The sequence below is a fragment of the Panulirus ornatus genome, chromosome 31 (assembly GCF_036320965.1).
Source record: "Panulirus ornatus isolate Po-2019 chromosome 31, ASM3632096v1, whole genome shotgun sequence".
NCBI lineage: Eukaryota > Metazoa > Arthropoda > Malacostraca > Decapoda > Palinuridae > Panulirus > Panulirus ornatus.
This window is the reverse complement of record NC_092254.1, coordinates 3,052,410-3,079,711: the sequence shown is the minus strand read 5'-3', so window position 1 is coordinate 3,079,711 and position 27,302 is coordinate 3,052,410. Positions and strand designations below refer to the sequence as shown.

The window sequence follows — 27,302 nt, the reverse complement described above, 5'->3', positions numbered from 1 at the left end:
GGAACGACCCATTGAGTACGACCTAACGACCATTGAGCACGACGGAACGACCGTTGCCCGTGACCAGCACGACAGTGTGACCCTTTGAGCACGATGACATGACCTCCAGGTATGGTTTCCTATACTCCGAGCTGGTGGTGAAGATCACATGGGAAGACGGAAGACACAATACCAGATGGTCAGTGGCCATGTTGTCTGATACATTATTAGCGTAGTCTCGCTCTGTATGGATGGAGGTGTTGGGTAAGAGCAGAAGGTAACTCCCTCACCTACCACTGTAGATGGAGACGGGTGGAGGAGGAGCAAGCCCTGTGTGAGTGGTGGGTTGAGGAGGAGCAAGCTCTGTGTGAGTGGTGGGTTGAGGAGGAGCAAGCCCTGTGTGAGTGGTGGGATGAGGAGGAGCAAGCCCTGTGTGAGTGGTGGGTTGAGGAGGAGCAAGCCCTGTGTGAGTGGTGGGTTGAGGAGGAGCAAGCACTGAAGACCCAGTGGCATCTGGATGTGACCTTTGCCTTCTGTGTTAAATAGACGGTTGTCAGGCAGGGCTGGCTGGGGTGCAGAGGTCAGGGGTCACCGCTGGCTGGCTGCTGAACACCCCGTTCTTCATCTTGTGTCATGTTCTCCCACAGCATGTTGACTTCCTGGACCCCTCATGTTCCTCTGTGTCACCTCATGTTCTCCGGGATTATCATACGCCAGTGGCCCAGGTGTCCTGCCGCACCACAATTTCTCTCATGTCCCCCCTCTCCCTCACTCTCCCGTCCCACATTACTGACAATCCTCCATTTTCTGTAACTTTCCCGTTTTCTGGCGTGGGTTCCCCCCACCCAACCCCACCCCGGGGCTGCCTTGAGTTTTGTGTTTTTGTCATGTTCCCTGCGGTGCTCAGCGTGTCCTCACCTCCCCTCATGTTCCCTGCGGTACTCCTGCTGGGGTATACTGGTACTCCTGCTGGGGTATACTGGTACTCCTGCTGGGGTATAATGGTACTCCTGCTGGGGTATACTGGTGCTCCTGCTGGGGTATACTGGTACTCCTGCTGGGGTATACTGGTACTCCTGCTGGGGTATACTGGTATTGACGCTTGAAGACATGGTTTCGTTCAGAGAACCTCAGGTGAGGTTGTAAACTGGGGTTTACAGTCATTACCTGACGTGTTAATATAACCACCACGAGGCATGATGGTGTACACGAGGTATGATGGTGTACACGAGGTATGATGGTGTACACGAGGCATGATGGTGTACACAAGGTATGTTGATGTACACGAGGCATGATGGTGTACACGGGGTATGATGATTTACACGAGGTATGATGGTGTACACGAGGTATGATGATGTATACGAGGTATGATGGTGTACAGTCAGGTCCCAGCAATATGATGACTCATGCAACCATGCCCTGTACACTGCCATTCTTCTGTTATGTCGTAGCTGGTTATAGATCACGTTAATTAATGTTTCATATCTCTATTATCATATTTGGTCGAGATAAGATTAAATCCTTTATGTCTCGCTCTGGCCTCACCTCTTCTGTCATGGTTCTGAGACAAGTTGACAGTACAGAAATACAGTTTGTTTTTTCCAGAGTTTATTAGTTGGCAGGCGTCAGTCAGTCAGGGTGTTTAGCTTGCCCCAACACACATGATTTGCCAACAGGTTTTCTTTTTTTCTTTTTTTTTAGGTTGACAAATATCAGTAAGTATGGCTGGCCCCGAACCCACTAACAGAAGCATAAATTCTGGTGAGATTCTAGGCTAAAAAAGAATTACATTAGGTAGTCTGTCGTGTAGGAAATGATATATATATATATATATATATATATATATATATATATATATATATATATATATATATATATATATATATATTATCCCTGGGGATAGGGGAGAAAGAATACTTCCCACGTATTCCCTGCGTGTCGTAGAAGGCGACTAAAAGGGGAGGGAGCGGGTGGCTGGAAATCCTCCCCTCTCGTTTTTTTTTAATTTTCCAAAAGAAGGAACAGAGAAGGGGGCCAGGTGAGGATTTTCCCTCTAAGGCCCAGTCCTCTGTTCTTAATGCTACCTCGCAAATGCGGGAAATGGCGAATCGTATGAAAAAAAAAAAAAAAAAAAAAAAAAAAAAAAAAAATATATATATATATATATATATATATATATATATATATATATATATATATATATATATATATATATATATATCGTATTGTGTATGGCTTGGAAGAATGAGTGAGGCAGGAGTGAGGATCAGGAGGTGTGCTGGAGAATGAGTGAGGCAGGAGTGAGGATCAGGAGGTGTGCTGGAGAATGAGTGAGGCGGGAGTGAGGATCAGGAGGTGTGCTGGAGAATGAGTGAGGCGGGAGTGAGACTGCTATTTGTGTGTGGCGGGGGAGTTTATACGCTCATGGTCCAAGGCTGGGCCAGCATGCCGAGGCTCATTGGGTCGTACCGTCGTGCTCTAGGGTCGTACCGTCGTGCTGCAGGGTCCGTACCGTCGTGCTGCAGGGTCCGTACCGTCGTGCTGCAGGGTCCGTACGGTCGTGCTGCAGGGTCTGTACCGTCGTGCTGCAGGGGTCGGTGGCAGGTGATGGCCGCTATTATCGTACGTCTGTCATGACTGTTGTCGTTAATAGTATTATTTTGATAATGATTGACTTTTTCCATTGCAGGTGGAGCAGTGACGCTGAGCAGCCTACACTATGGTGATAGTAACAAGGGTAAGTACCTTGTTTGTGGTGGTTATCTGTGCTGGTGGTGGCTACGTGCTGGGAGTTCACTGGCCAAATTAAGTTACTGGCCAAAATATGTGCTGTTGTTGATCATGTCTTCCTTGTTAATATATATATATATCCCTGGGGATAGGGGAGAAAGAATACTTCCCACGTATTCCCTGCGTGTCGTAGAAGGCGACTAAAAGGGGAGGGAGCGGGTGGCTGGAAATCCTCCCCTTTCTTGTTTTTTTTTAATTTTCCAAAAGAAGGAACAGAGAAGGGGGTCAGGTGAGGATATTCCCTCTAAGGCCCAGTTCTTTGTTCTTAACGCTACCTCGCTAACGCGGGAAATGGCAAATAATATGAAAAAAAAAATATATATATATATAGCATATAAACGCGCACTTTCATAGAGCATATAATGCCCTCGAAGAGTAGGATTCGAACCCGGGACGTTTTGCGTGTTAGTTGAGAACACTAAACGCTCGGCTATGATCGCCCCTAATAGGGAGAAAACGATTCAGTTAGAATTCTAACCACTTGACTGTGATCGCCTCTAATAGGGAAATGACTATTCGATTACTAGTAAACGAATGGTCATTTCCTTATTAGGGGTGACATAGCCGAGTGGTTAGTGTTCCCAACTAACATGCAAAACGTCCCGGTTTCGAATCTTTGTTGTTGAAGGGCATGTTCGCCATTTCCCGCACTAGACATAACAGGTGAGTGCACGATTGTTGGCACCTCACCTGGCCAGCGGTGAAGCCTGCCAGCGAGCGAGGGAGGGAGGGAGGGAGGGTTGTCAACGGCGTGTGACACCTGCACGACAGGTGATGCACCACACTGGAGGAGGATCTGCCACCCGGAAAGAGGCGGAGGTTCTCGCCATTTTGGAGGGTCGCGCCTGGGTGACTGGCTCTCATGTGTTGGCGGAGGAGAAAGTTGAGCGGAGATCCTCTTGTCGACATGACCATAACACACCGTCCACGTCTCCTCCGTGTGTCGTCATACTTAAGGTCTGGAGATGACGCGGGAAGGCCATGAGTGTCAGGTGGTGATCATATAACGCATGGCCGCTACAACTTGCCATATTGTCCTACATACGTCGTCTCCTTACACTCGCCACATTGGACATATTGTCCTTCATACTGTGATGGCTTACCCAGGACCTTGTCGTATGGGATATATTACAAGGATTTTTCCACTGTATATCATCAGGTTGCCACAGGAAAGGACACAGAACTGAGATTAACATAATACTCAGGATATATATATATATATATATATATATATATATATATATATATATATATATATATATAGACTTGATGACGTAAGTCTTGTCTGACTGTTTTAGTGACGTCATAAGTGTGTGCAGTGTGAGGTATGGGAAACGTTGTCCAAACGTTTGGCTGAAACTTGTAACAGTTGTTGTTGGTGTTGTTCCACCTGGTGTATGTTGTGCTGCTGAGGGTTGCATGGCCTGGTAGCAGCCATGCCAGGTAGACCTGTCATGCAGTAGGGTCAGGCAGGGTGTTGCTGTCATACCTTCATGATGGAGAGGATGTTTGATGGTTAGTAATGATAACCAGGATAATGATATAATGATTAGAGAGAACCTAGGGTCATCATCGACTGGTTGATAAGGGACAGGTGGACATGACCTGAGTCTATGATGACCCACACATGACCTGGATGTATGCTGACCCCCCCACCACATGACCTGGTTGTATGTTGATCTCACCTTCAAAAGAAGCGTTGCTCAGAGTGTGTGTGTGTGTGTGTGTGTGTGTGTGTTAATCTTACCGGCTGTTAATGCCACCTTGCTTAGGGGCTTTACCTGAGTCACATGAGGGCCTCACCTGAGTCACATGAGGGCCTCACCTGAGTCACATGAGGGCCTCACATGAGTGTCACATGATACACAAGTACCATGAAGACCAGAGTAGCTGGAGAGTGTGTACATTAAGTCATGGTAAGGTGTGGAGAGGTCGTGCTCTTCTTCTCCTTATCTGTACATCACGTGTGGGAACTAATTACAACACTTCTTTGTCTTATGCAATATTTTACATGGTTTTACACTAATAGTTCTTATCACTGCTTATTACTAGTGGTAGTTACTCTTAATGATAGGGGTGTGGACCCCTAATTATAGGAGGTGGGCACCCCCTAATTGTAGGGCTGTAGAACGGTAATTATAGATGTATGCCCCTAATGATAGGGGTGGGATTCTAAACTTTTACGGTGGGATTCCAGCCCTTTTGCAAGCTACGAATCCGTTACTCCAGCATCAGGCAACCAGATACTGTATACAGACGTCTGTCAGAGAACCCGATGTGTATCAGAAATCAGGGAAGAGAGAGAGAGAGAGAGAGAGAGAGAGAGAGAGAGAGAGAGAGAGAGAGAGAGAGAGAGAGAGACCTCGTGTGTTAGACGAAAGACTGAATCATGCAAGAGAGAGGGGACAGATGGAGGGAGGAGAGCAGCCAGAAGGCCTTGCATCGCGGTGTTGTGTTAATATGAGTTCAGTGAAATCCGTTATCTTATCGGCCTTATCAAGGGGCCGACATTCCAGTGCGGCTGTGGTGTATGTCCGGGCTTTACCCTCTCCTCCGGGACAGTTGCTGTCGGAAGGACGGCACAGCTGGGCAGTACCGGAGGACAGTAGTCTGGTTTAGGAGAGTAGTTGGGGGGCTCGGCATCGAGTGTTAGGACGTCTGCCTGTCACGGAGCTACTGCCAGAGGTGCGACAGGCCGAGGACACGGGTACCACAAGGCAAGGATTCGACGAGGTTGTGATAAGACGGCTGTCGCAGGTTCCCCGCCGGAGTACCACTCACCTCAAGGCTGTCCCTCTGATTCTTTCTGTAGGTAGTTACTGTAAGGGGGACGTGGAGTGTAGGCAAGTCGAGTGGGTTGGTGTAGCTGGTCCACGGAGTGTGGAAGTGACATAAAGAGTGAGACGGTGATGTGTAGAGGGGAAACAGGAGGCCGAGTCGATTTCCTCTGTTGTTCTGGACGCTTAGGTCTCTTGGTGCTAGAGGTGTGGGGCCCTGGGCTGGAGGCAACTGGAGCAGTTGGCCTGTGTCTTTGTGAACACAGACAGACACACGCATACCCAGGGCTTAGGTGTCCTTCCTCCCTCCCCGTAGCACCTAAGATAGGGCGGATCATTACGTAATGAGTGCCTGTATATCAGAGGTGTTCAGGGCTCCTGATAAGTCTTGTGCCACCTATGAGTCAAGCCAGTGAGTTACCCGCTACACTCCGCCGGCCGTATACACCTCCTGTGGTTCTGCCATTAGCCACACATCTACCCAGGTGTATAGACACTTAGATCTTCAGAAGTGTATAACACTCTGGTGTGTAGACCTTCAAGAAGTTCGATGTAGCCTCAGGTTGATTTCTGAATGTCATACATGTAGACATAACGAGTGGAATTAACTTGTTGCAAACGGCAATAAGATAAGGGTGGTTGACGCACCGGGCTCGGTCAGCGGCCTGGACGACCTGCATAAGACAAGTGTGTGTGTGTGTGTGTAGCCAGAGACCCCGTCTACCTGAGGTTGACCCTCCTGGATGACAGTGTAAACCCAGCGAGCAACATGACCAAGGATAAGGAACATGGCAAGGATAAGAATAAACATGACAAGGAAAAGGAGAAGAAAAAGAAGGAACCCAACAAGACTTTCTTCTCGGTGAGTTGGTTAAGGCTGTTGAGGTTTTACGTTAGGTCTGGACCGGTGATGTATTAGGTCTGGACCAGTTGTGATGTTAGGTCTGGATTTAACCCTATTTAACCTGGTAATTGGAGTTCAGCCATTTTTCCTGTAGGAATATAGCCATATTTGACATCGCATTTAAGCTGTGTTATCATTAGGCTGGACTGTACCTAGCTTGAGAGTGAACTTAGTTGAGACTTGTGTTGCTGTATAATTGTAGTATATGCAACTGTTTCCCCCCTTTCCATCAAGAGGGGTGATACTCAAGGTTCTTTCTTCGCTGCTACACTTTTTCTCCTTTTTCTCAACAATTTCCTTTCTTCAACAAGTAACCAATTGCTCTCAGACGCTGACGAATCAACACTGCGTTTCCTCCATGTCCTTCATTACTGCTCTTCCTTCCCTAACTCCAACTGCATCTCCTCCCGACACAACTTCCTCATCTAACTCAGACCTGGGAACAGGATATCTCAGTGGGGGAGACAAAATCTGGTGATGTCTCGTGACTCCCAAGACTCGGTTTCTGCCCGATTCTCTATCGAAAATTCCTCACAGCTTTCCTCTCCCCTTGAACGGCTCTGTGATTCCACCTCTTGACCCAGTGAACATACTTGGTATTAGTGTAACATCCACTCTGTCCTGGACGCCCTCACATTATACGGGAATAGCTAAGTCTGCCTCTTAAGAAACTGGGCGTCGAACTTCTTTTCTTCCGAACAGTTGCTCCGTTTATACAAGGGATTGATCCATCCTTGTATGGAGGACTGCTCTCCCATCTTGGGCGGTTCTACCTCTGAATCCTTCCTTACACAATATTCGAAAGCGGTCCGACCTATCAACTCTCCCAGGCTGACTACCAAACTTGACCCCCTTCCCCTACGCCGCAAATATGGTTTACTTTCCCTCTTCTATAGGTATTATTTTGGTTGCTGCTCCCGAGAGCTGGTTGCTCTTGTGCTCCCCCACCATGAGCTAGACCACGCTGCTAAACCCGGCGAGCTTCTGCGTCAGGTGTGGGCCATTAGCAACTGAATGGTGGGTAGTTCTGATCACTTGTTTCTTTCCGTCCACCTCGAAGCTTTGGAGGTGTTTACCCTCTCGTGTCTCTCACAGTAACTGTGACCTGGTACATTTCTGAGGGACGGGAGGCCAGGTGGTTCTTTGGCAGGAGTCGAGCTACGTTTCAGGCAGGAGTGAGATTATTTTTTTTTTTTTCGGGAAGTAGAGGCATGTTTCCCCCTAGGGAGGGGAGGGGGAGCCCACATTTCCCTGGGGTGGAGTACGGATGCCCCGGGGGAGCCATATTTCCCCAGGGGTGGAGCACGTTTGGCGGAGGTTGACTGCGGGAATCGAAGCGTGTCACCCCACGAGGCTCCCACACTGTGTCACACTCCCCGGCCCTCCCGCCTCACCCTGTTGCCCTAATTTCCCCTCTCCCCCACCCTCCCACTTCCTCTCCCCCGCCCATTTCCTCTCCCCCGCCCACCTGCTGCTCCGCCCACCCCCTATCCTCCCCTACGTTAAGGTCCCCTGGTGCCACAGGTCCAGGTCCTGGGTCGTCCAGGAGAGATACTGTAAATATATAATACGTTCGGGACATTATGGAAAGAGGAAGCAACTGGAAAAAGGAAGGAAGAGTTGGCTGGAAATTGTCTCGTGTGTGTGTGTGTGTGTGTGTGTGTGTGTGTGTGTGTGGTGCACAAGTCCCCAGCACACTAACTCTGACAAACAATGGACGTCCCAAATCGTATCGTCCTCGTCAGCCAAGATCGTCCGCGGTGCCTCGGGTCCCGGCAGCGTCGAGCGATCCCATGTGGGTCCGGGCCAAGAGCTTGGGGGTGGTAGGAAGTGGCGGCCATGATGCTGAATATTGAACCGGAATGGAATTAAGAGATGAGAATCTGGCCAGTAGTGTTATTGTCCCGGAGCAGTCAGTCTCTCTTACCTGTGGACGCACACGCTACCCCCACACACTCCTCTCTTCCCCAGGCGTCCGTCCGCTCTGTAGGCGACGTTCCGCTCCGTTCCTCAGACGTACATCTGATGTGTTCCTCAGACTGTGTGTGTGTGTGTGTGTACAGCAGTAGGATGGCAGAGTGAACTGTGCGGGTCACGAAGTGTTCCCTGGTGTACACACGCTATAGACTAGTGCAGTGCTCCTGGATAAACTTGAGATAGTGAACCTGGATCATTATCTACACTCACCTGCTTTATGTGTGTGTGTGTGTGTGTGTGTGTGTGTGTGTGTGTGTGTGTGTGTGTGTGTGTGTGTTTAATTATCAATTTATCCTGTACGAGGAGGGAGCTTTACACTCGTAGGGTTCCGTCTCGTGAGCATCCTCCACCGTCATGTACCGTCTTGAACTTTACGTATGTTGTTAGTCTCAACCATCGCCTCCGTCATTCGAATCCTTGTGTGTATATGTGTGTGTGTGCCATGAAAATCCACATCCAAAGTTACATCACATGGTGTAGACGGGGTTGTGTTAAACATGACAAGTGGCGTGCCACAGGGATCAGGTTTGGAACCGGGTTTTTTTTTTCACATGTGAGTCATTGATAGTTAGGCAGCATTGTAAGATATCGAAATTCACTGCGGACGTTACTAAACTGGGAAATAAACCCTCCACTAGATACTGAAAGTCTGCGGCTTCAGTCTTCGCCAGTCATTGGTGCGTCCCCAGCTTTATTATTTGGCTCAGTTTTGGTCACCGAGCGTAAGAACAACTATAGACAATAGAGAGAGTACAGAGGCGAGTTGTCGAGGTGATTTCCCGCCCTGAGAACGAAATGCTTTGTGAGCCGACTAAATGACTTGAATCTATACATCTTTAGAAGAGAGAAGATTTAGAGGCAATTTGATAAGTGTTCAGATTGGTCAAAGGTTTCGATCATCTGTATCTAACAGGCTCTTTAATGATGGAATATTTTGGTTTCAGTCGTAGGAATAAAATGGGTCGGCAACGTTTTACCTCGACTGAGGTGAACTGTTTTGTCTTGAACTAAACATAATCGTATCCTGGATACAGTAGTTGAGCGCAGTTAGTACCAGAAATAATAACAGACTTCTGGGAATATTTCGCCTCAGCTCACGAGTAACATCCTTTGTTTTCGTCCATAGTTGTAGGAAAAGGTTGCTGGTTTCCTCTCTGAAATATGTGTATGTCTCTCTCTACTGTAACCTGCTACGGTGATCTCCTGGGCTGTGACACACAACCTCGTCTGTAACCAATGCTCTGCTGTTCTTTGGTCTAACTTTTGTATTACTTATTCTTACATAGAGGGAGGGAGGAAGTCTTTCTTTTCACCCCCTCTAGGGCCTACATCTCTCTTGATTCATCTTTTTTCATCTTACGTCCGAAGTCAGCCCGCAACACACCGCTGGGTCCTGACGAAGCTGTAGAGGGAACAGAGACTCATGGGTTACTGTGGCATGGCCGGTACCTCTCCTGAGGTGACCAGCACCTTCTCTGGACTCCGGATGACTCCACGTCGTTTCTGGAGGTTTGACTCGGGTTTCTTGTGTGTTCCTCATCGCTGCTCAGGTGTCGTCCTGGAGGTAATTAGTTCCTCCCTGATTCACAGAGTTGTTGTTGTCCCCCACTCACTCGTCTCTCTCGTGACCGTCAACCACAGCAAGAAACGAGAGAGTTGCAGTGGATGTCTAGTGTGTGTGTGTGTGGCTCTGCCGTGGTCGCTACCCCGTCCATGGCTTAGTTCGTGTACAGTTTGACTGGCCTCTCACTGTCCCTCACAGGAGAATGTGTGGTCTTGTGTGTGTGTGTGTGTGTGTGTGTGTGTGTGTGTGTGTGTGTAAGACCTACCCAGGGTAGGTTGGGTTAAGAGTATTTCTTTCAACGTAAAATTAATCTATACGACCTTACCCACATACCTGACTTTTCCATTTTCAATATCATCATTGTTTCTGAAGAAATTTTTGATATTATAGAGAATGGTTCTTAAGATGTGGGAAAAATGTGCCAATCAGTTCTGTTTACAGCACTCTTGAGTGTGTGGAACTCTGGGAGAGTGTGTGAGACCAAGGGAGTGTGTTGGGAGTGTGGTTGAGGCTGGGAGAGTGTGCTCTGAGTGTGTGAAACTGTGGGAGGGTATCTTTTTTTTTTAGGGGGAGGAGGGGATTGGCAGAGTGCGTTGTGAGTGTGTGGGACGATGGGTGTTACGAGTGTGTTGGACTGTGGGAGTGGTATGAGTGTGTGGGAGAGTGTGTTGGACTGTGGGAGTGTTATGAGTGTGTGGGAGAGTGTGTGGAGGGTGTTGGATTGTGGAGCGTCCAGAGTCAGGCTAGGATGCCCAGGTGCCTGTTTAACGCCGGCCCATGTCCCCACCGGACCCACCCAGGTACACACACACACACACATGATGCTGCTCTTATGTTGCCCTCATGTTGGTACTGTGACCTTAATGTTGCTCTTATGTGGCGTTGTTCAGAGGGTAGTCCTCCAGCTGTGGTGGTGTTCAGAGGGGAATCCTCCAGCTATGGTGGTGTTCAGAGGGTAGTCCTCCAGCTGTGGTGGTGTTCAGAGGGTAGTCCTCCAGCTGTGGTGGTGTTCAGAGGGTAGTCCTCCAGCTGTGGTGGTGTTCAGAGGGTAGTCCTCCAGCTGTGGCGTTGTTCAGAGGGTAGTCCTCCAGCTGTGATGGTGTTCAGAGGGTAGTCCTCCAGCTATGGTGGTGTTCAGAGGGTAATCCTCCAGCCGTGGTGGTGTTCATAGTGGAGTCCTCGTGCGACTCTGAACTTTGTTGTGGTCTTCCATTGTTTATTTATTTACCGGTCATGACTGAGTAAGAGGCAACGCTGATTGCAGACATTGGCTTGGGTCTTTATCATGGTCTGCACTGTTTACACTGCCCACTGCTGAACAGGTGCAGTAGATGGATTAGTCTGGTCCAGGAGCTGGTGAACTCAGCCGAGTCACAGGAATGGTTGGAACAGAGACCTGGTTAATCCAGACGCAAACATCTGATTAACCCAACAGCACCTCCGACATTAAGCTGTTCAATTGATTATTGTTCACGTCTCTGTTTGAGGGAGTAATGATCACAAGATAAAAGTAAATGTATATATATTTCTTAGTGTTATTTGGGTAGTGGAGAGAGGAGATTCATCTTAATGAGGCTTAAGAGACTGTGGTTCGCGCTAACCGAAAAACGGATGGAGAAAAGGTTGTCAGGAGCTGTGAGTCACAGATACTGTAGTAGGGCTGCCACCTCCACCTCCACTGCTGGCTGACGTGCGTGTGTGCCACATTCGTGCAGTACGGGGAGGGAGCTGTGCACTGATGGGGCCTTATGTGTGTGCTTGACACCAGTGAGGTGCTCTACCTCTTTACCTCTCATTTTCATCACGTTTATATCTAATAATCAGTTTGTCATTTCGTCTTTCTCTTGTGTAATCATCTGTCATTCAGCCTCGATAATGTTGATGTTTCAGAGGTATATCCTCGAGGTCTTGCCCTGTGGTTGGTGTGTGTGTGTGTGTGTGTGTGTGTGTGTGTGTGTGTGTGTGTGTGTGTTAGGCTGTCTCGTGTGTGATCCTCTCCTCCCTTCTGGGAAGAATCACTCACTATCAACATCATGGAGGCCGTCCATTCGTTGAGCTGGAGGATGCCACGCCCCTGGGTACAGGCCAGGTCATGGGTCATGTTTGCCTGTAATCTGTCGATCACTGTAGCCAGGGGTAAGGCTGTAGTGTTGACTGTACCTCAGATGTGGTATATCGGATGGTGTCTGGTTGGGTCATGTCTTGTTATTGCTCAAACGAAGTATTTTCTTATCTGTTCCCCATGATGGTTGCAAGGCACATTTATGATCATCTCTGGTCGATTCTTCAAGACTTTCTTTCGTAGTTTTTCCGTCCATCTCTCCTCATTCTAGTACACAACTACACACCTTATCGTCCCTACACGTCTTCGTTATCCTCTGAGGTCGTAACTTACCACTCCCAAGTGTACGAGTCTTGTCTCACTGTCTCGTGTATTCGTCTTAATGACTTTCTCTTGCCAGACTTAGCAGAACCATCTCTAACGGTGGTCTGTATTCTGGATGTTAGCGTCCCAACATACGTGTCCAGATAAGTCGCTCACTTCAGTATTAGATTTTTCTACCTCGTCTTTTAAATGCAATGGTTGGCATGTTTATCGTAACGTCTCCTGGTGAATCATATACTCATTCGCTGGGCGTGCCACCTTCACTTTCTTATGTATTTTATGTACGTTATGAACGTTTTTCTCAGTACATTCTAAGGATTTATACTTATGATTACTTCCATCTGTGTCTCGCTATATCCACCAACCATCTCTTCAACTTAATGAGGTAGACGTGTGTGTGTGTGTGTGTGTGTGTGTGTGTGCACGTCAGTGTTGTATATCAGTACGTTTGTTTACCTTTTCCTTGACACAGTGTAATGTTACAAGCGTCTGTAGAAGGAGTGATAAATAAAGGACGAGTGTGGCTTCCCCGGGCCGGCGGCAGCGGCGGGCCAGTGTGTGGTGGGAGCCAGTGAAGGCCGTGACTGAGCCTGAGCAGGACCTGAGGTGTGAGTGCCAGTGAATGATGTAAGGTCATCATGAACGGCGAGAGGGACCACGAGGTCACCAGCCTGGAGGAACATCACCACCTGGGTCGAGGAACAGGTCTTCAACGAGTAGGAAATGCTAGCTCAAAGGACCCTGGAAGATGTCCTCACAAAACAGGCCAAGCTAGGTTAGATGACCCAAGAATAGGTCCTGACAAGACATTGGTGAAGGATCGGGAAGGTCCTCACAGCATAGCCAAGGCTAAGTTTAAGGATCAAGGAGCGGGTCCTCACAAGGCTGTGTTAAGGGACCCACCCATGGGTTCCATGAACGCTCTTCAGTTCGAGGCTGATGGCTTTGTTGTGGACGTCCAGAAAACCTCGGTGAGCAGGCCCATGGCAGGCCCCAGCCCTGCCATGGTTCAGCCTCATTCCCACCCGCAACACCAGGAGCCTAAGGCTGCCACCCACCACCCTTCCGGACATAAAGCCCTGTACAACACGGCGGCTGAGAGAGTCCTTAAGAAAGGTCGGGAATCTGACGGGTGCCACAGGACGGCTGGCCAGGACGTGAGGACCGCGGGCGCAGCGGCGGCGTCGGGAGGAGGCTGGAGGTGCAGCATCGTGCAGGAGAAGGTTAACATCTACGAGACAACCGAGCTGTTGGAGTATGCTGCCTTCAGGCGCTACACGGCCGGCGGCATCAGCGTGGTGGTGGACCCGGAGAGCGGAGTCCAGGACGGCACATGGAAACCTGCGCAGGACCAGTCCGCCAGTGTGGACTTCCTAACCTCCAGACCGGTGTGTGCAGCAACCACTGTCTGGGGCATCATGTAGGGCTGACACCACTGTCTGGGGCATCATGTAGGGCTGACACCACTGTCTGGGGCATCATGTAGGGCTGACACCACTGTCTGGGGCATCATGTAGGGCAGACATCACTGTCTAGGGCATCATGTAGGGCTGACACCACTGTCTGGGGCGTCATGTAGAGCTGATATCACTGTCTGGCTCATCATGTAAGGCTGACAACACTATATAGGCCATCATGTAGATGTAACACTACCATCTGGGTGTCACTGTAGGTCTGGCACTACAACCTTGGTGACACTTTGAGGTCAGCACTACAACCTTGGTGACACTGTAGGCCTGTCATCACAACCTGGGTATTACTCTCTAGGGCTGAAACTACAACCTTGGTATTATAGGGCTGACACTACAACCGTGGTATTGTTGTAGGGCTGACCTACAACCTTGGTATTGTTGTAGGACTCACTACGACTTTGGTATTGTTGTAGGACAGACGCTACAACATGGATGTTATGGTATGGTTAGCACTACAACCTGGGTGTTCCTGTAATGTTGGCACCACCGGCTTGGTGTTCCTGTGGAGCTGGTGTCATTGTCTGGCGTACCTATTCCTCTCCCAGTAACTCATTTTTGTGCTCTGTTTATAAACATGCCTTACTCCCCAGTAGCCTCTGACCTGGTCTCCTCCCCAGTAGCCTCTGACCTGGTCTCCTGTATCTCCACAGGTGGTACCCGCTGACCAGTACTTTCATTTTCATGTGACCTGGTTTCTTCTTCCAGTGGTGACTCAGCCTTCACCCCAGTACATCTCAGAGCTTTTGCTAGGCTGGTGTTTCCTCCCAGTACCTTCTGATCTGAGCTCCCCAGTACATGCTGACCTGTTCGTCCAGTGTTTTCCTCGAACTGCTTCCTCCCATCGAACCTACAAACCTGCCTTCTTCCCATTGTCTCCACAGTATTATCCTTCCTCCACATAACCCACAGAGCTGACATTCACTTAAAGTAATCACTAGTGACCTGGTCAGCCCCACAACTAACCACCACTAATCGAGCAACCTCCTGCAGGGCGACTACATATGGATCGAGCCGGTGTCGAGGCGAGAGTTCGACGTGGCCATCGGGGCGCGGGTGGTGAGTGCCGAGGGTCGCCGCATCCAGGTACTGGACGACGACGGACAGGTGGGTTCTTCAGGCTCCTGTGTTTGTTGCCTCCTGCCTGAGAATGGACATTCACACTTGCTACTGGATTGGTCTTTGTTTATTTGTTTAGTGGGAGCGACAAGGACAGGTGCATGTATTTTGTTGTGCATTAGGTAATGACAGACAGGTGATTTGTGATTGGCAGTTAATGTTTTTGCTGATATATGTGTTTGTTAATGTGTGTTTGTGGATTATTGTGGTCATAGGTTTTGTGTACTAATTTGTTTTAAAGAGTGTTTGTTTTGCTGATGTACTGTATTATCGTAAGTAATGGTGTGTCCTCTTTGTTAATAACTTGGTTTATTTGTGCTGTATTTGTGTTTTGTATTTGTCGATCTTCCGTTTTGTTGTGTATGTTGGTGTTTTATAATGTTTGTTTTATTTATGTTTTTGTGTTTGTTAGTGTTTCATGTTTATTGCTGTAGTTGTGGGATGTTTTGTTTGTTGATGAGTTGTGTTCATTGGTGTATTATGTATTGGTTTGTTATATGTAAAGCGTAATGTTTTATTACTCCAAGGAACAGGTGTTCAAGTAACAGCTGGTAATAGTAAAAGTAACCTTCAGTAACAGAGACTCTTTTCTCGACAGGAACAATGGCTGACCCCAGAGCGAAGAATCAAAGCAATGCACCCCACCTCTGTGCAAGGGGTGGAGGATATGATATCTTTAGGTGACCTCCATGAGGCCGGCATCCTCCGCAACCTACTGATCAGATATAATGAAAACCTAATTTATGTGAGTATTTTCTTTTTAGCAGGTTTACCAGGTAGATGGAGTAGGATTAGAGGACCTGCCTAGGAGGAGTGTCTCCTACATATCTGGAGATTATGTGGTACGGATTCAGGGCAGCTGAAGGAGATAACATCTCTGAGGGGATGATATGGTTTGAGGACTACATTTTCAGGGTAATCGTGTAGCAAGGAGAATTTCACTTTGGGGCTATATATGCTAGAGGGAGCTACACTGTTGGGGCTTTATATGGAAAGAATGGAGTGTATAGGCCAGAACAGACATCTGCAGGTATTGTTTGATATATGGAGCACAACGTTGGAACAATAAGTTGATTAGGAAGAACCTCTTTTCGACAGTGTACTCCTACAGGAGGTCTGGCCAAGGAGAGGGGATGTAGCTAGAGGAAAGTAGATCTAGCCAGGAATAGGAGATGTGGTGAGAGGGAGGGAGTTCTGGTCAAGGAGAGAAGATGTAGCCCATTGAAGGAATGTCGGGGATGAAGGTCTGGCCAAGGAGGCATATATCTAGAGGTCAGAAAGAAGGTCTGAGCAAGGAGTGGGGATATAGCCAGATTTAGGGAGGTCTAATCAAGAAGCGAGAATGTATCTGGAGGGAGAGAGGTTTGGCTGAGATGATGAGATTTAGATAGAGGGAGGGAGGTCTGGTCGAGGCAATGGGGTTGTAGCTAGTGTAAGGGAGGTCTAGACAATGTAGATAAAGGGAGTTGGAGTCTAGCCAAGGAGAGGGGTTAACACTTGAGGGGAAGGAGTTCTGATTAATTAGAGGGGATGTAGCTAGAGGTAATTGATGTTCAACCAGATAAAGGGTTGCCATTTCATTAATAAGAGGTTCCAGATTAAAAGATGAGGATGGAAGTTCTTAGAGTGTATACAGGAAAATATCCTGTATTAGCATGTCATTGAGAACAGTAGAATATGAGGGGATAGTACACTATTATTACTAAATTATATCAGTCAGCCATGAGACACAGAGTATAACCTAAAGGAATAGGTGAAGGGATGATGTGTAAAATAGAGGAAGGGAAGCGATGTTATCAGGGAACTTGTGGTCATTGATATCACATCTTTCTAAGAATAAATTTTTTTTGTCTTCAGCCAAGTGTACTTGCTAGTTGTGACTCTGAAAGAGAGAAAACAAGCACTCAGGCTCACTCATTCTTACTCTTTTACTCTCTTCACCCAATCCCTTTCTCCTTGGTTTTCTTTAGAAATATGCATTTAATTCAGTAATGGGAGGTTTTGCTTGACATTAAAGTAAAACAGCTATAAAACCTTCAGGCTGGTAACTATGTAATTTTTTTATGAATATTGATATTATGATTAAGAATAAAGGGAGGTTTCTTAGTGTTTGATTTTTGTATTCAATATCCAGTGTTTTAAAGATGACATTTAAGCATATCTTCCTTAACAGACGTACACCGGGTCGATCCTAGTTGCAGTCAACCCATATCAGATCCTACCCATCTACACAGTGGACCAAATCAAGCTGTATAGGGGCAAGAAGATTGGAGAGCTGCCACCACACATTTTTGCAATTGGTGACTCATGTTACAACAATATGAAACGTTTCAAACAGGACCAATGTATTGTTATCAGGTATAGATATACTGCAACAGGTACAGAAAAGCCAATGTACATGCTATTTGGTCTGAACAGATATAATGGAACTTTGTGGTGAATGCAGAACTCAGATATTTGAATAGGAGTGGAACAAGTGTACTGAGACTTTGGTAGATATAATTGAATCGGGGCAAAAGAACTAGGTAGATACAAAGGAATCAGGGTAAAGGAGCTGGGTAGATGCAATGGAATAAGGGTAAAAGAGCTGGGTAGATGCAATGGAGTCGGGGCAAAAGAGTTGAGAAGATACAACAGGATTTTGGCAAGTAGTGTAAAATGAATTTAGCCATAGGCATCTAGGCAGCGAACCAGAAATTAGACAGGTTTCAATAAGATTTTGACTTGTACTATGGGAGTGGGACCTTTACCAAAAGAATTTTACAGGTTGAATTGAAACCTTGTATATATAACCCTGGGGATAGTGGAGAAAGAATACTGCCCATGTATTTCTTGTGTGTTGTAGAAGGTGTGATTAAGAAGGGTAGGAAGTGGGTGGCTGGAAATCCTTCCCTCCTGTATTACTTTTCAAAAGATGGGACAGAGCAAGGAGCCAAGTGAGGAATTTTCCCTCTAAGGCTCTGTTTTCTTTTCTTGACGCTACCTTGGTCATGCAGGAAATGGCAAGCACGCATGAAAATGGTTTGGACATGTAGAATGAATGAGTTACAAAAAGTTGACAAAGAGAGTATATTCATCAGAGATGGAGGGAACAAGGAGAAGTGGGAGACCATGTTAGAGATGGAAGGATAGAGAGAAAAAGATTTTGAGCATTCAGGGCCTGAACATGCAGGAGGGTGAAAGGCATACACATGAATACGTACATGTGTGTGTACATGTATGTGATATGTATATTTATGTATATGTACATTTATGTGCACACACGTCTGTGTATGCATATGTACATGTGTATATGTCAATATGTATATGTACATGTACGGGCGTGTATGTATATATGTGAGTATATGAGTGGCTGGGTCTTTCTTTGTTTGTTTCATGGCACCATCTCGCTGATGCTGGAAGCATAATAAAAAAGAAATAATATATGTTTATGCGTGTGTATATGAGAGGATGGGTCTTTTCATGTTTCCTGGCACAACCTCGCTAACGCAGGAAACAGCGATCAAGTATAATAATAGGAAGAAATGTGTGTTATCCCTGGGGATAGGTGAGAAAGACTGCTTCTCACATCAACAACAGGTTGTATGAAATAAAGGTAGCTTGAAATAGTGACTTTATAGCTTCATTATTAGGTGGAGTGAATGAGGTGGAACTAGGCCTTAATTATCAGAAGTGTGACCTAGATTTCATTATCTGATGAAATGGGGCTGGGGCCTCATTTTCAAGTTGATTTAGGTTTTCATTAATGGATGAACTAGGACTTGATTTTGATTATCAGAAGTAGGACATTTTCATAATCAAATATGTTGGAATGTAGGCTTATTTATCAGGGGGAGTGGGAGTTAGGCATTAATGAATCAGTAAAAATGGATGATTATAGTGAATATAAGGTGAAGAGAGGTTTTCCACCTTCTCTAGTGAAACCTTTATATCACGAAGTATTTTCTCTTTAGTGGAGAATCGGGTGCAGGGAAGACGGAAAGCACTAAGTTAATCCTCCAGTATCTGGCTGCCATCTCTGGAAAGCACTCTTGGATAGAGCAACAGATTCTAGAGGCCAACCCTATTCTAGAAGGTCAGTAAATTAATGCTCTTATTAATAGTTCTGTTGAAAAGTTACTTGTATTGGAAATGTCAAGTGGCATTTGAGAATTTCAAATCTTAGAGAAACAACCCCATCCAGAGCCTGCCCATGTATACAGTGTACCATATCGAGATGTAAATCATTATGTTAAGCACTGCAGTCATATAAGGTAGTTTTTGAGAACTGGTACTCATTTCAAGCATATTTTTTATCAAGTAGATATTTATTGTATTCAGGGCAGTAGAATAATTGAAGAATATCTACAACACAACTTAATTGCTGAGTATTTTCACACCTTCACATAACGAAGATCAGATAGTCACCATCATTCACCCAGCATCCATCAGTATCCACCCAGCAACTACACTGTCTTCTTTACAACCACCATCACCCACTCAAGAACCAAACCAACCTCTTTATAACTACATCCATTCATCCAGCAGCGACAACAACATATAATGCAATTATTACTATCTCCTTAGTATCTGCCCAATGACTATTAGCCCAGTAGATTTTACTCTTCCCATGAGAACCTCCACCTTTCACTGATAAAGCAACAATTTTTCCACAGCTTTTGGCAATGCGAAAACAATTAGGAATGATAACTCGTCCCGGTTTGGTAAATATATTGACATACACTTCACAAAGGAAGGAGTGATTGAAGGGGCGTCCATTGAACAGTACCTTCTGGAAAAGTCTCGAATTGTCTCTCAGGGAGCAGATGAAAGAAACTACCACATTTTTTACTGCATGTTGGCTGGGATGACTCGTGAAGAAAGACAAAAACTGGAGTTGACTGATGCATCACAATATAAATATTTGATTGGGGCAAGTATTATCTAAGCTCTTTTTAGTCACTGTGACATACTAGGGCTGAGATTAAGATTCAAGTATATTTTCTCATAATCCATATGCAGTACTTGGAAAGTGACTAATATAAATGTCAGATAAAACCTGAGTATTGATTATATGGGCTTGATGAGGTTCAAAGGGAATCTGTTCTTGGAAACAGTGACCACCTCTTGAATTTTGTCACTTTTTTTTTTCTTCCTTCCATATGCTTTTTGATGTCAGTATTGCAGCTAATTGGAAGCAGTGCTGTGACATCTCAGAGATGGCTGACCAATAGATTCCAATAGAATGTTCATCTTACCAGTCAAAAATTGTTCTCCTTTTCCTTTAAAAGTCAGCATAATCACAACAGAAATCAAATCATTTGCAGAAGCAAATTTAGGGCATTATTTGGCTTGATATATGGGTAGAGAGAACAGTTATATGGAATAGGGATTTCAGATGTGTACTGAAAAAGTTAACTTCTGTGCACTTAATCCATGTTAGTTCTTTAGACTTAATGGAAAACTTGTAAGATTGTCTCTTTACACTTGGGTTTCATAAATGCAGTTTGCTGTTCCTTTAGCACCTGTTAACTTTCCACAGGGGGGCAGCATAACCTGTGAAGGACGTGATGATGCTCGAGAATTTGCCGACATTCGTTCTGCCATGAAAGTTTTAATGTTTAGTGACTCTGAAGTATGGGAAATAATGAAGATTCTTGCTGCAATTTTACACATGGGAAATGTCAAGTTTAGGGGGAAAGTCATAGGTAAGTGTTTAGACTGCAGTGCAGGAAATCTGGCTTGAAGTATGTGTATTAGTGTGTAAGCAAGGAAAACTGAATGGCATTAACTGTAGCTTAAAATGATTTATGAAAGTGTGGAAATTTACCTTGATAAATGTATGTATTTGATTAGGATGATCATATATGTTGAAGTTCTTGATATTGTTCATAACAAAACATGACTGAAAGAGGTAACTTGTTATAATTTGTAGCTGGTCAGTATATCAATGTATATCGTAATTTGTGATTGATAATGTCTTGGATGTTGGTCACAGTAATAGATTGAATTGTAGATAATAGATTCCTGAGGCTGGAATGGTTGTAGATTATGTAGTATTGAGGTTTGTGGATAATAATAATATGGGTGAACTGGGTTTTGGATAATCACTCATTGTTGATGATGTTAAATTGGGTGAAATTGGGTACAGAAGATAGTTGTTGGATTGAACTTGGTTTTTGATAACTAACTGGAATAAATTGGGTTATGTATAATGCTTATGGTGTAATTATCAGCAATGATAAGATTGTAAATGATCATAGTATTTTGAAATTGAACTGGATTTTAATGTTAGAGATAGATTGAATTTTGGATAATGTTTCTAACCTGCATACTTTGATGGTGAAAGAGCTATATGCACATTGATTTATCTTGGAAAAGGGAATGTTTGACATGCCAGCTTCAAGTATAAAGTTTTGGGGAGAAAATAATATATAGAATCTTCATTCACATGGGTATGTTAGATAAAGTGGGTTTGCGACCTTGATATCCTTTCCACAGTTTCCAAAGTTAAGGACCCCAGCCTTCCTCCTTTTTGCATGACTTTGTTTTAGATCTTAATATGATCAAAAAATAATTTGAGATATCAATTGCATTGAATAGGAGTAATTTTTTGAGTACACAGTAGTACAGAGAGTGATATGTTATGATTAGACACTGATACAGGATATTTTGATAAAAGTTTTTTTATTATATATTTTTTTTTATATAATAATAATAATAAATAAATAAATATTTTTTTTATTATACTTTGTCGCTGTCTCCCGCGTTTGCGAGGTAGCGCAAGGAAACAGACGAAAGAAATGGCCCAACCCCCCCCCCATACACATGTATATACATACGTCCACACACGCAAATATACATACCTACACAGCTTTCCATGGTTTACCCCAGACGCTTCACATGCCTTGATTCAATCCACTGACAGCACGTCAACCCCGGTATACCACATCGCTCCAATTCACTCTATTCCTTGCCCTCCTTTCACCCTCCTGCATGTTCAGGCCCCGATCACACAAAATCTTTTTCACTCCATCTTTCCACATCCAATTTGGTCTCCCTCTTCTCCTCGTTCCCTCCACCTCCGACACATATATCCTCTTGGTCAATCTTTCCTCACTCATTCTCTCCATGTGCCCAAACCACTTCAAAACACCCTCTTCTGCTCTCTCAACCACACTCTTTTTATTTCCACACATCTCTCTTACCCTTACGTTACTCACTCGATCAAACCACCTCACACCACACATTGTCCTCAAACATCTCATTTCCAGCACATCCATCCTCCTGCGCACAACTCTATCCATAGCCCACGCCTCGCAACCATACAACATTGTTGGAACCACTATTCCTTCAAACATACCCATTTTTGCTTTCCGAGATAATGTTCTCGACTTCCACACATTCTTCAAGGCCCCCAGAATTTTCTCCCCCTCCCCCACCCTATGATCCACTTCCGCTTCCATGGTTCCATCCGCTGCCAGATCCACTCCCAGATATCTAAAACACTTCACTTCCTCCAGTTTTTCTCCATTCAAACTCACCTCCCAATTGACTTGACCCTCAACCCTACTGTACCTAATAACCTTGCTCTTATTCACATTTACTCTTAACTTTCTTCTTCCACACACTTTACCAAACTCAGTCACCAGCTTCTGCAGTTTCTCACATGAATCAGCCACCAGCGCTGTATCATCAGCGAACAACAACTGACTCACTTCCCAAGCTCTCTCATCCCCAACAGACTTCATACTTGCCCCTCTTTCCAAAACTCTTGCATTTACCTCCCTAACAACCCCATCCATAAACAAATTAAACAACCATGGAGACATCACACACCCCTGCCGCAAACCTACATTCACTGAGAACCAATCACTTTCCTCTCTTCCTACACGTACACATGCCTTACATCCTCGATAAAAACTTTTCACTGCTTCTAACAACTTTCCTCCCACACCATATATTCTTAATACCTTCCACAGAGCATCTCTATTAACTCTATCATATGCCTTCTCCAGATCCATAAATGCTACATACAAATCCATTTGCTTTTCTAAGTATTTCTCACATACATTCTTCAAAGCAAACACCTGATCCACACATCCTCTACCACTTCTGAAACCACACTGCTCTTCCCCAATCTGATGCTCTGTACATGCCTTCACCCTCTCAATCAATACCCTCCCATATAATTTACCAGGAATACTCAACAAACTTATACCTCTGTAATTTGAGCACTCACTCTTATCCCCTTTGCCTTTGTACAATGGCACTATGCATGCATTCCGCCAATCCTCAGGCACCTCACCATGAGTCATACATACATTAAATAACCTTACCAACCAGTCAATAATACAGTCACCCCCTTTTTTAATAAATTCCACTGCAATACCATCCAAACCTGCTGCCTTGCCGGCTTTCATCTTCCGCAAAGCTTTCACTACCTCTTCTCTGTTTACCAAATCATTTTCCCTAACCCTCTCACTTTGCACACCACCTCGACCAAAACACCCTATATCTGCCACTCTATCATCAAACACATTCAACAAACCTTCAAAATACTCACTCCATCTCCTTCTAACATCACCACTACTTGTTATCACCTCCCCATTTGCGCCCTTCACTGAAGTTTCCATTTGCTCCCTTGTCTTACGCACTTTATTTACCTCCTTCCAGAACATCTTTTTATTCTCCCTAAAATTTAATGATACTCTCTCACCCCAACTCTCATTTGCCCATTTGAATTTTTATTTGACATCATTTTGACATGTATCAGTGAGTAATGCATTTGTTGTTTTATTAGGCTTCATAGGATGTTTATGATACAGCATTGGTTATAACAATGAGTGCTCCTTCATATGCTTTTTTCGTTGAATAATATTGTCTTTTTTTTTTTCTTGCTAAAAATAAGCACTGTAATTAGGCTGTTACAAGATGTACCATTTTGGGTCTGCATTCAAGATATTCCTTAAATGATCCCCTTGAATCCCTACAGATAACTTAGATGCTTCAGAGATTCCAGATACAACATCAATGGTTCGAGTAGCAAGATTTCTGGGTGTTGAACCTCGGGCCATGAAGGAAGCTCTCACTACTCGGACTATCTTTGCACAGGGTGAAACTGTGGTAAGTATTTCTATCACTTAGACATTACTCCTGTTTTTGAGATATAGATCTTTATCAATAATGAATCTCTAGATTGATTTAATTATTGATTTGGTGAATAGATATCAGTGACCAAGTTTTGTCATAATTTGTTGTAATTATAGATCAATCATGGTAGTTGATTACTGGATTGAAATGCTCATGACTTATGGTTAGATTTGATTCAGATTGGCATTACAACTGTTATCCATAGAAATGATATCATATTGCCTTGACGATGTTGCATGGGTGTGATTCTTGCTCCTTGAATGTAGAGGAAAGAGAAAGGGTGGTTAAGTTGAAAATGAAATGTGGTATGAGACAGAATGATTATGTAAGGAATGAAAGTATCAAAGAGGAAATTTGTTGTTAAATGCAGTCTTATTGTAAGGGCCCTACAGATTTAGTGGAAATGTTTTAGGCATATGGAAAAGTGAAGGAAGACTGACTCAGAAGATATGTCCAACTATGTGTCAAAAGTGGAGGGAAAAGTTGGGGGGGTAGTGAGTGAAAAGGGATATGGAAGGATGAAGTGAAGGAGGCTTTGAGGTGTGGTCTGAATATTCAGGAAGCAAAGAGGCTTACACTGGATATAATGAATTAGGCTGATGTAGTATATGGGGACAATGTACTCTCAGTGGGCAGAACGATCGAGTGATCAATGGAGCTTGGCATTGGATGGTGGGCTCTGGTTTTGGTTTATTCTACACAACAGTTAGAGATTGCACTTGCATAAGAAGGGCCATTGTTTATGCCTCATGTGACTTGCTGCAGTTGGAAAGGTGGTTAGGTACATAAAAAGAAAAATAAATTTCCCATAGACCTTCTCATTTGAGTAGATTCAGTAGATATTTTACTGATATTACTTTTCTCTTAAGTTCTGATGGTTGCCCAGGACTTCAAATTTGAAATAAGATATGATACCATATTCCCTGGATGTGTTTGTATGTATTATTTGGCTTTTATTTTCAATATAATAGCTTTCATAGTATTATACTGCTTTTCATTTTCTAGACTTAATGCTACAATTTTTCAGGTATCTCATCTAAGTCAAAGTCAGGCAACTGACGTACGTGATGCATTTGTAAAAGGCATATATGGGCGACTCTTCATCTGGATTGTAAGCAAAGTGAATGCTGCTATCTTCAAGCCAAAGGCAACATTCAGAACATCAATTGGTGTTCTTGATATCTTTGGCTTTGAGAACTTCAAAACCAACAGGTATTTATAACTTAATAGGATAGGGTATGCTGACTTGCCATATGTCAAGCATTGTGGAAATAACTCAAGTTTTTACCTCAGTAGTTCTCTTAATGGAATTTAGCATAATGTGTGGATTACAAATGGTTAAGCCATCAACTAGAATATAAATTCTCTTATAACTGTATATTATTTTTACACATCCTGAGTTTTTTCATAAATATGTTACATTTGTTTGTTATGTGATGTCATGTGCTGTAAAATGTTTAATGATAGTCAGATTGGTGGCTGTGGTTTTTGGTTTTATGGATTATATTGAAAATAAAACAAACTCTCACACAAGTTTTTAAAACCATGAACACATATAATTCTTTATTCCATTACTCTGAGTTTTACACTCAACAGCTTTGAACAGTTCTGTATTAACTACGCCAATGAGAATCTGCAGCAGTTCTTTGTACATCATATCTTCAAGTTGGAACAAGAAGAGTACAACTCTGAGAACATTAATTGGCAGCATATAGAGTTTGTTGATAACCAAGACACACTTGACTTAATTGCCATCAAGCAACTCAATATCATGGCTCTGGTGGATGAAGAGTCCAAGTTTCCAAAGGTGAGAAATCTTTCTCTTTATTCATCTTAACCCTTTTATCTCATTTACACATTGACACCATCCTAACCTTTGATCGTCATTACACACTTCAACTAATTGCTATCAGGTAATTTAATATCATGGCTCTAATGGATGAAGAGTTCAAGTTTTGTCAAGGTGAAAAATTTTCTTCATCTAAATTCCCTTCCATCTCATTCACACATTGAAACCTTCCTTTTCCTTCTTTTGCTGCTGCATGCAAGAAAGGAGTCTTTCAGTATAAATTTTTACTGACAAATGAATAAGTAAAATATGCAGGTAGCTGTTAAGGAAGCACAACTTTCTCTTTCTAGAGTCCTTATTTAGATAATTTTGTAAAAAGAGAAATTCTACTTTTCATCAAATGGCTTATTTGAGTGAAAATTATGGACTTTATGCTTTTTTGAGCATTTTATGTGAACTGAGGATATATATGTTTGTTTACCAGATTGGATGATGCATCATTTAAAAGTTTTATTTTAAATGAGATTGGGAAAACTAAATCACCTAAAGAAATTAGATCCTGGTTTTTATCCACATATGAGACACGTAAATAAATCGCTCATTTTCTGAAGACACCAGATGACACCAGCATTACCTCAGATGGTTGTCATATTTAACCAACCCACACTATTTGTCCTTTCAGAGTAATGAGTGATCTAGTTCAATAGATCTTCAAACCATTCCAGCAGGTTCATTCTGAGCTTTAGAAAAGTATTCCAGCTTGGAAAAAATTCTGTTTCATGCTGAACAAAACTTTTAACTTTTCATTGTAATTTTATTCTGATAATCAAATGATTTTTTGTTGTATTTGACAGGCATGACACACCTTTAATATGATCTTTGAATATATGTATTGTAATCAGGTGCGCATGTTTAATATGAAGCATATTTGAATGGAGCTATTACTGTGTGGACTTAGATATAGGTGTCTTATCAACTGTAAGTTCCTCTTCTTTCTTTAGGGCACTGATCAAACCATGCTGCAGAAACTTCACAAGCAACATTCACGACATAAGCAGTACTTAAAACCCAAGTCAGACCTGAATGCTTCCTTTGGGATTAATCACTTTGCTGGTGTTGTCTTTTATGACACCAGAGGTATGTAATCCCAGTCAACATATTTAATCATGTGGTATGTCAAGGAGTTAGTGCTTAAGTTAATTGTTAACATAGTGAATACAAGTCAAAGTCTTTTTTGGTATTTTGTAATTAAAGTTTGTTTGGATATGAAGCAGTATGTTTTGTAAAAAGAAAAAAAAAAGGTTTTGATATTATTCTGTCCTAAACTACATTCTACTAATCTGTACAGTCTCACAGCAGGCAGATTGTACACATTATTGGAAATAATGCACTAATTTAATGATCACAGTTACATAT

General features: G+C 43.9%; 1 protein-coding gene across 6 annotated transcripts in view; it reads left to right on the top strand.

Moving 5' to 3' along the window:
- The window catches only part of ck (myosin-VIIa ck), an 85,530-nt gene that overhangs the window by 14,201 nt on the left and 44,027 nt on the right, over positions 1–27,302 (top strand). For 3 of the 6 annotated variants that reach the window (XM_071680326.1, XM_071680325.1, XM_071680324.1), the window contains exons 1-12: positions 8,350–8,436; positions 12,850–13,765; positions 14,840–14,953; positions 15,564–15,710; positions 17,139–17,323; positions 18,919–19,040; positions 19,621–19,877; positions 20,487–20,652; positions 23,940–24,070; positions 25,125–25,309; positions 25,694–25,904; positions 26,888–27,023. In XM_071680326.1, coding sequence (XP_071536427.1) covers positions 13,016–13,765; positions 14,840–14,953; positions 15,564–15,710; positions 17,139–17,323; positions 18,919–19,040; positions 19,621–19,877; positions 20,487–20,652; positions 23,940–24,070; positions 25,125–25,309; positions 25,694–25,904; positions 26,888–27,023 — 2,404 coding nt within the window. In that variant the 5' untranslated portion in view covers positions 8,350–8,436; positions 12,850–13,015. Of the gene's footprint in view, positions 1–2,668; positions 2,717–5,314; positions 6,409–8,349; positions 8,437–12,849; positions 13,766–14,839; positions 14,954–15,563; positions 15,711–17,138; positions 17,324–18,918; positions 19,041–19,620; positions 19,878–20,486; positions 20,653–23,939; positions 24,071–25,124; positions 25,310–25,693; positions 25,905–26,887; positions 27,024–27,302 lie in introns of those variants that run through there. The other 3 variants (XM_071680329.1, XM_071680327.1, XM_071680328.1) reach the window with 3 other exon arrangements.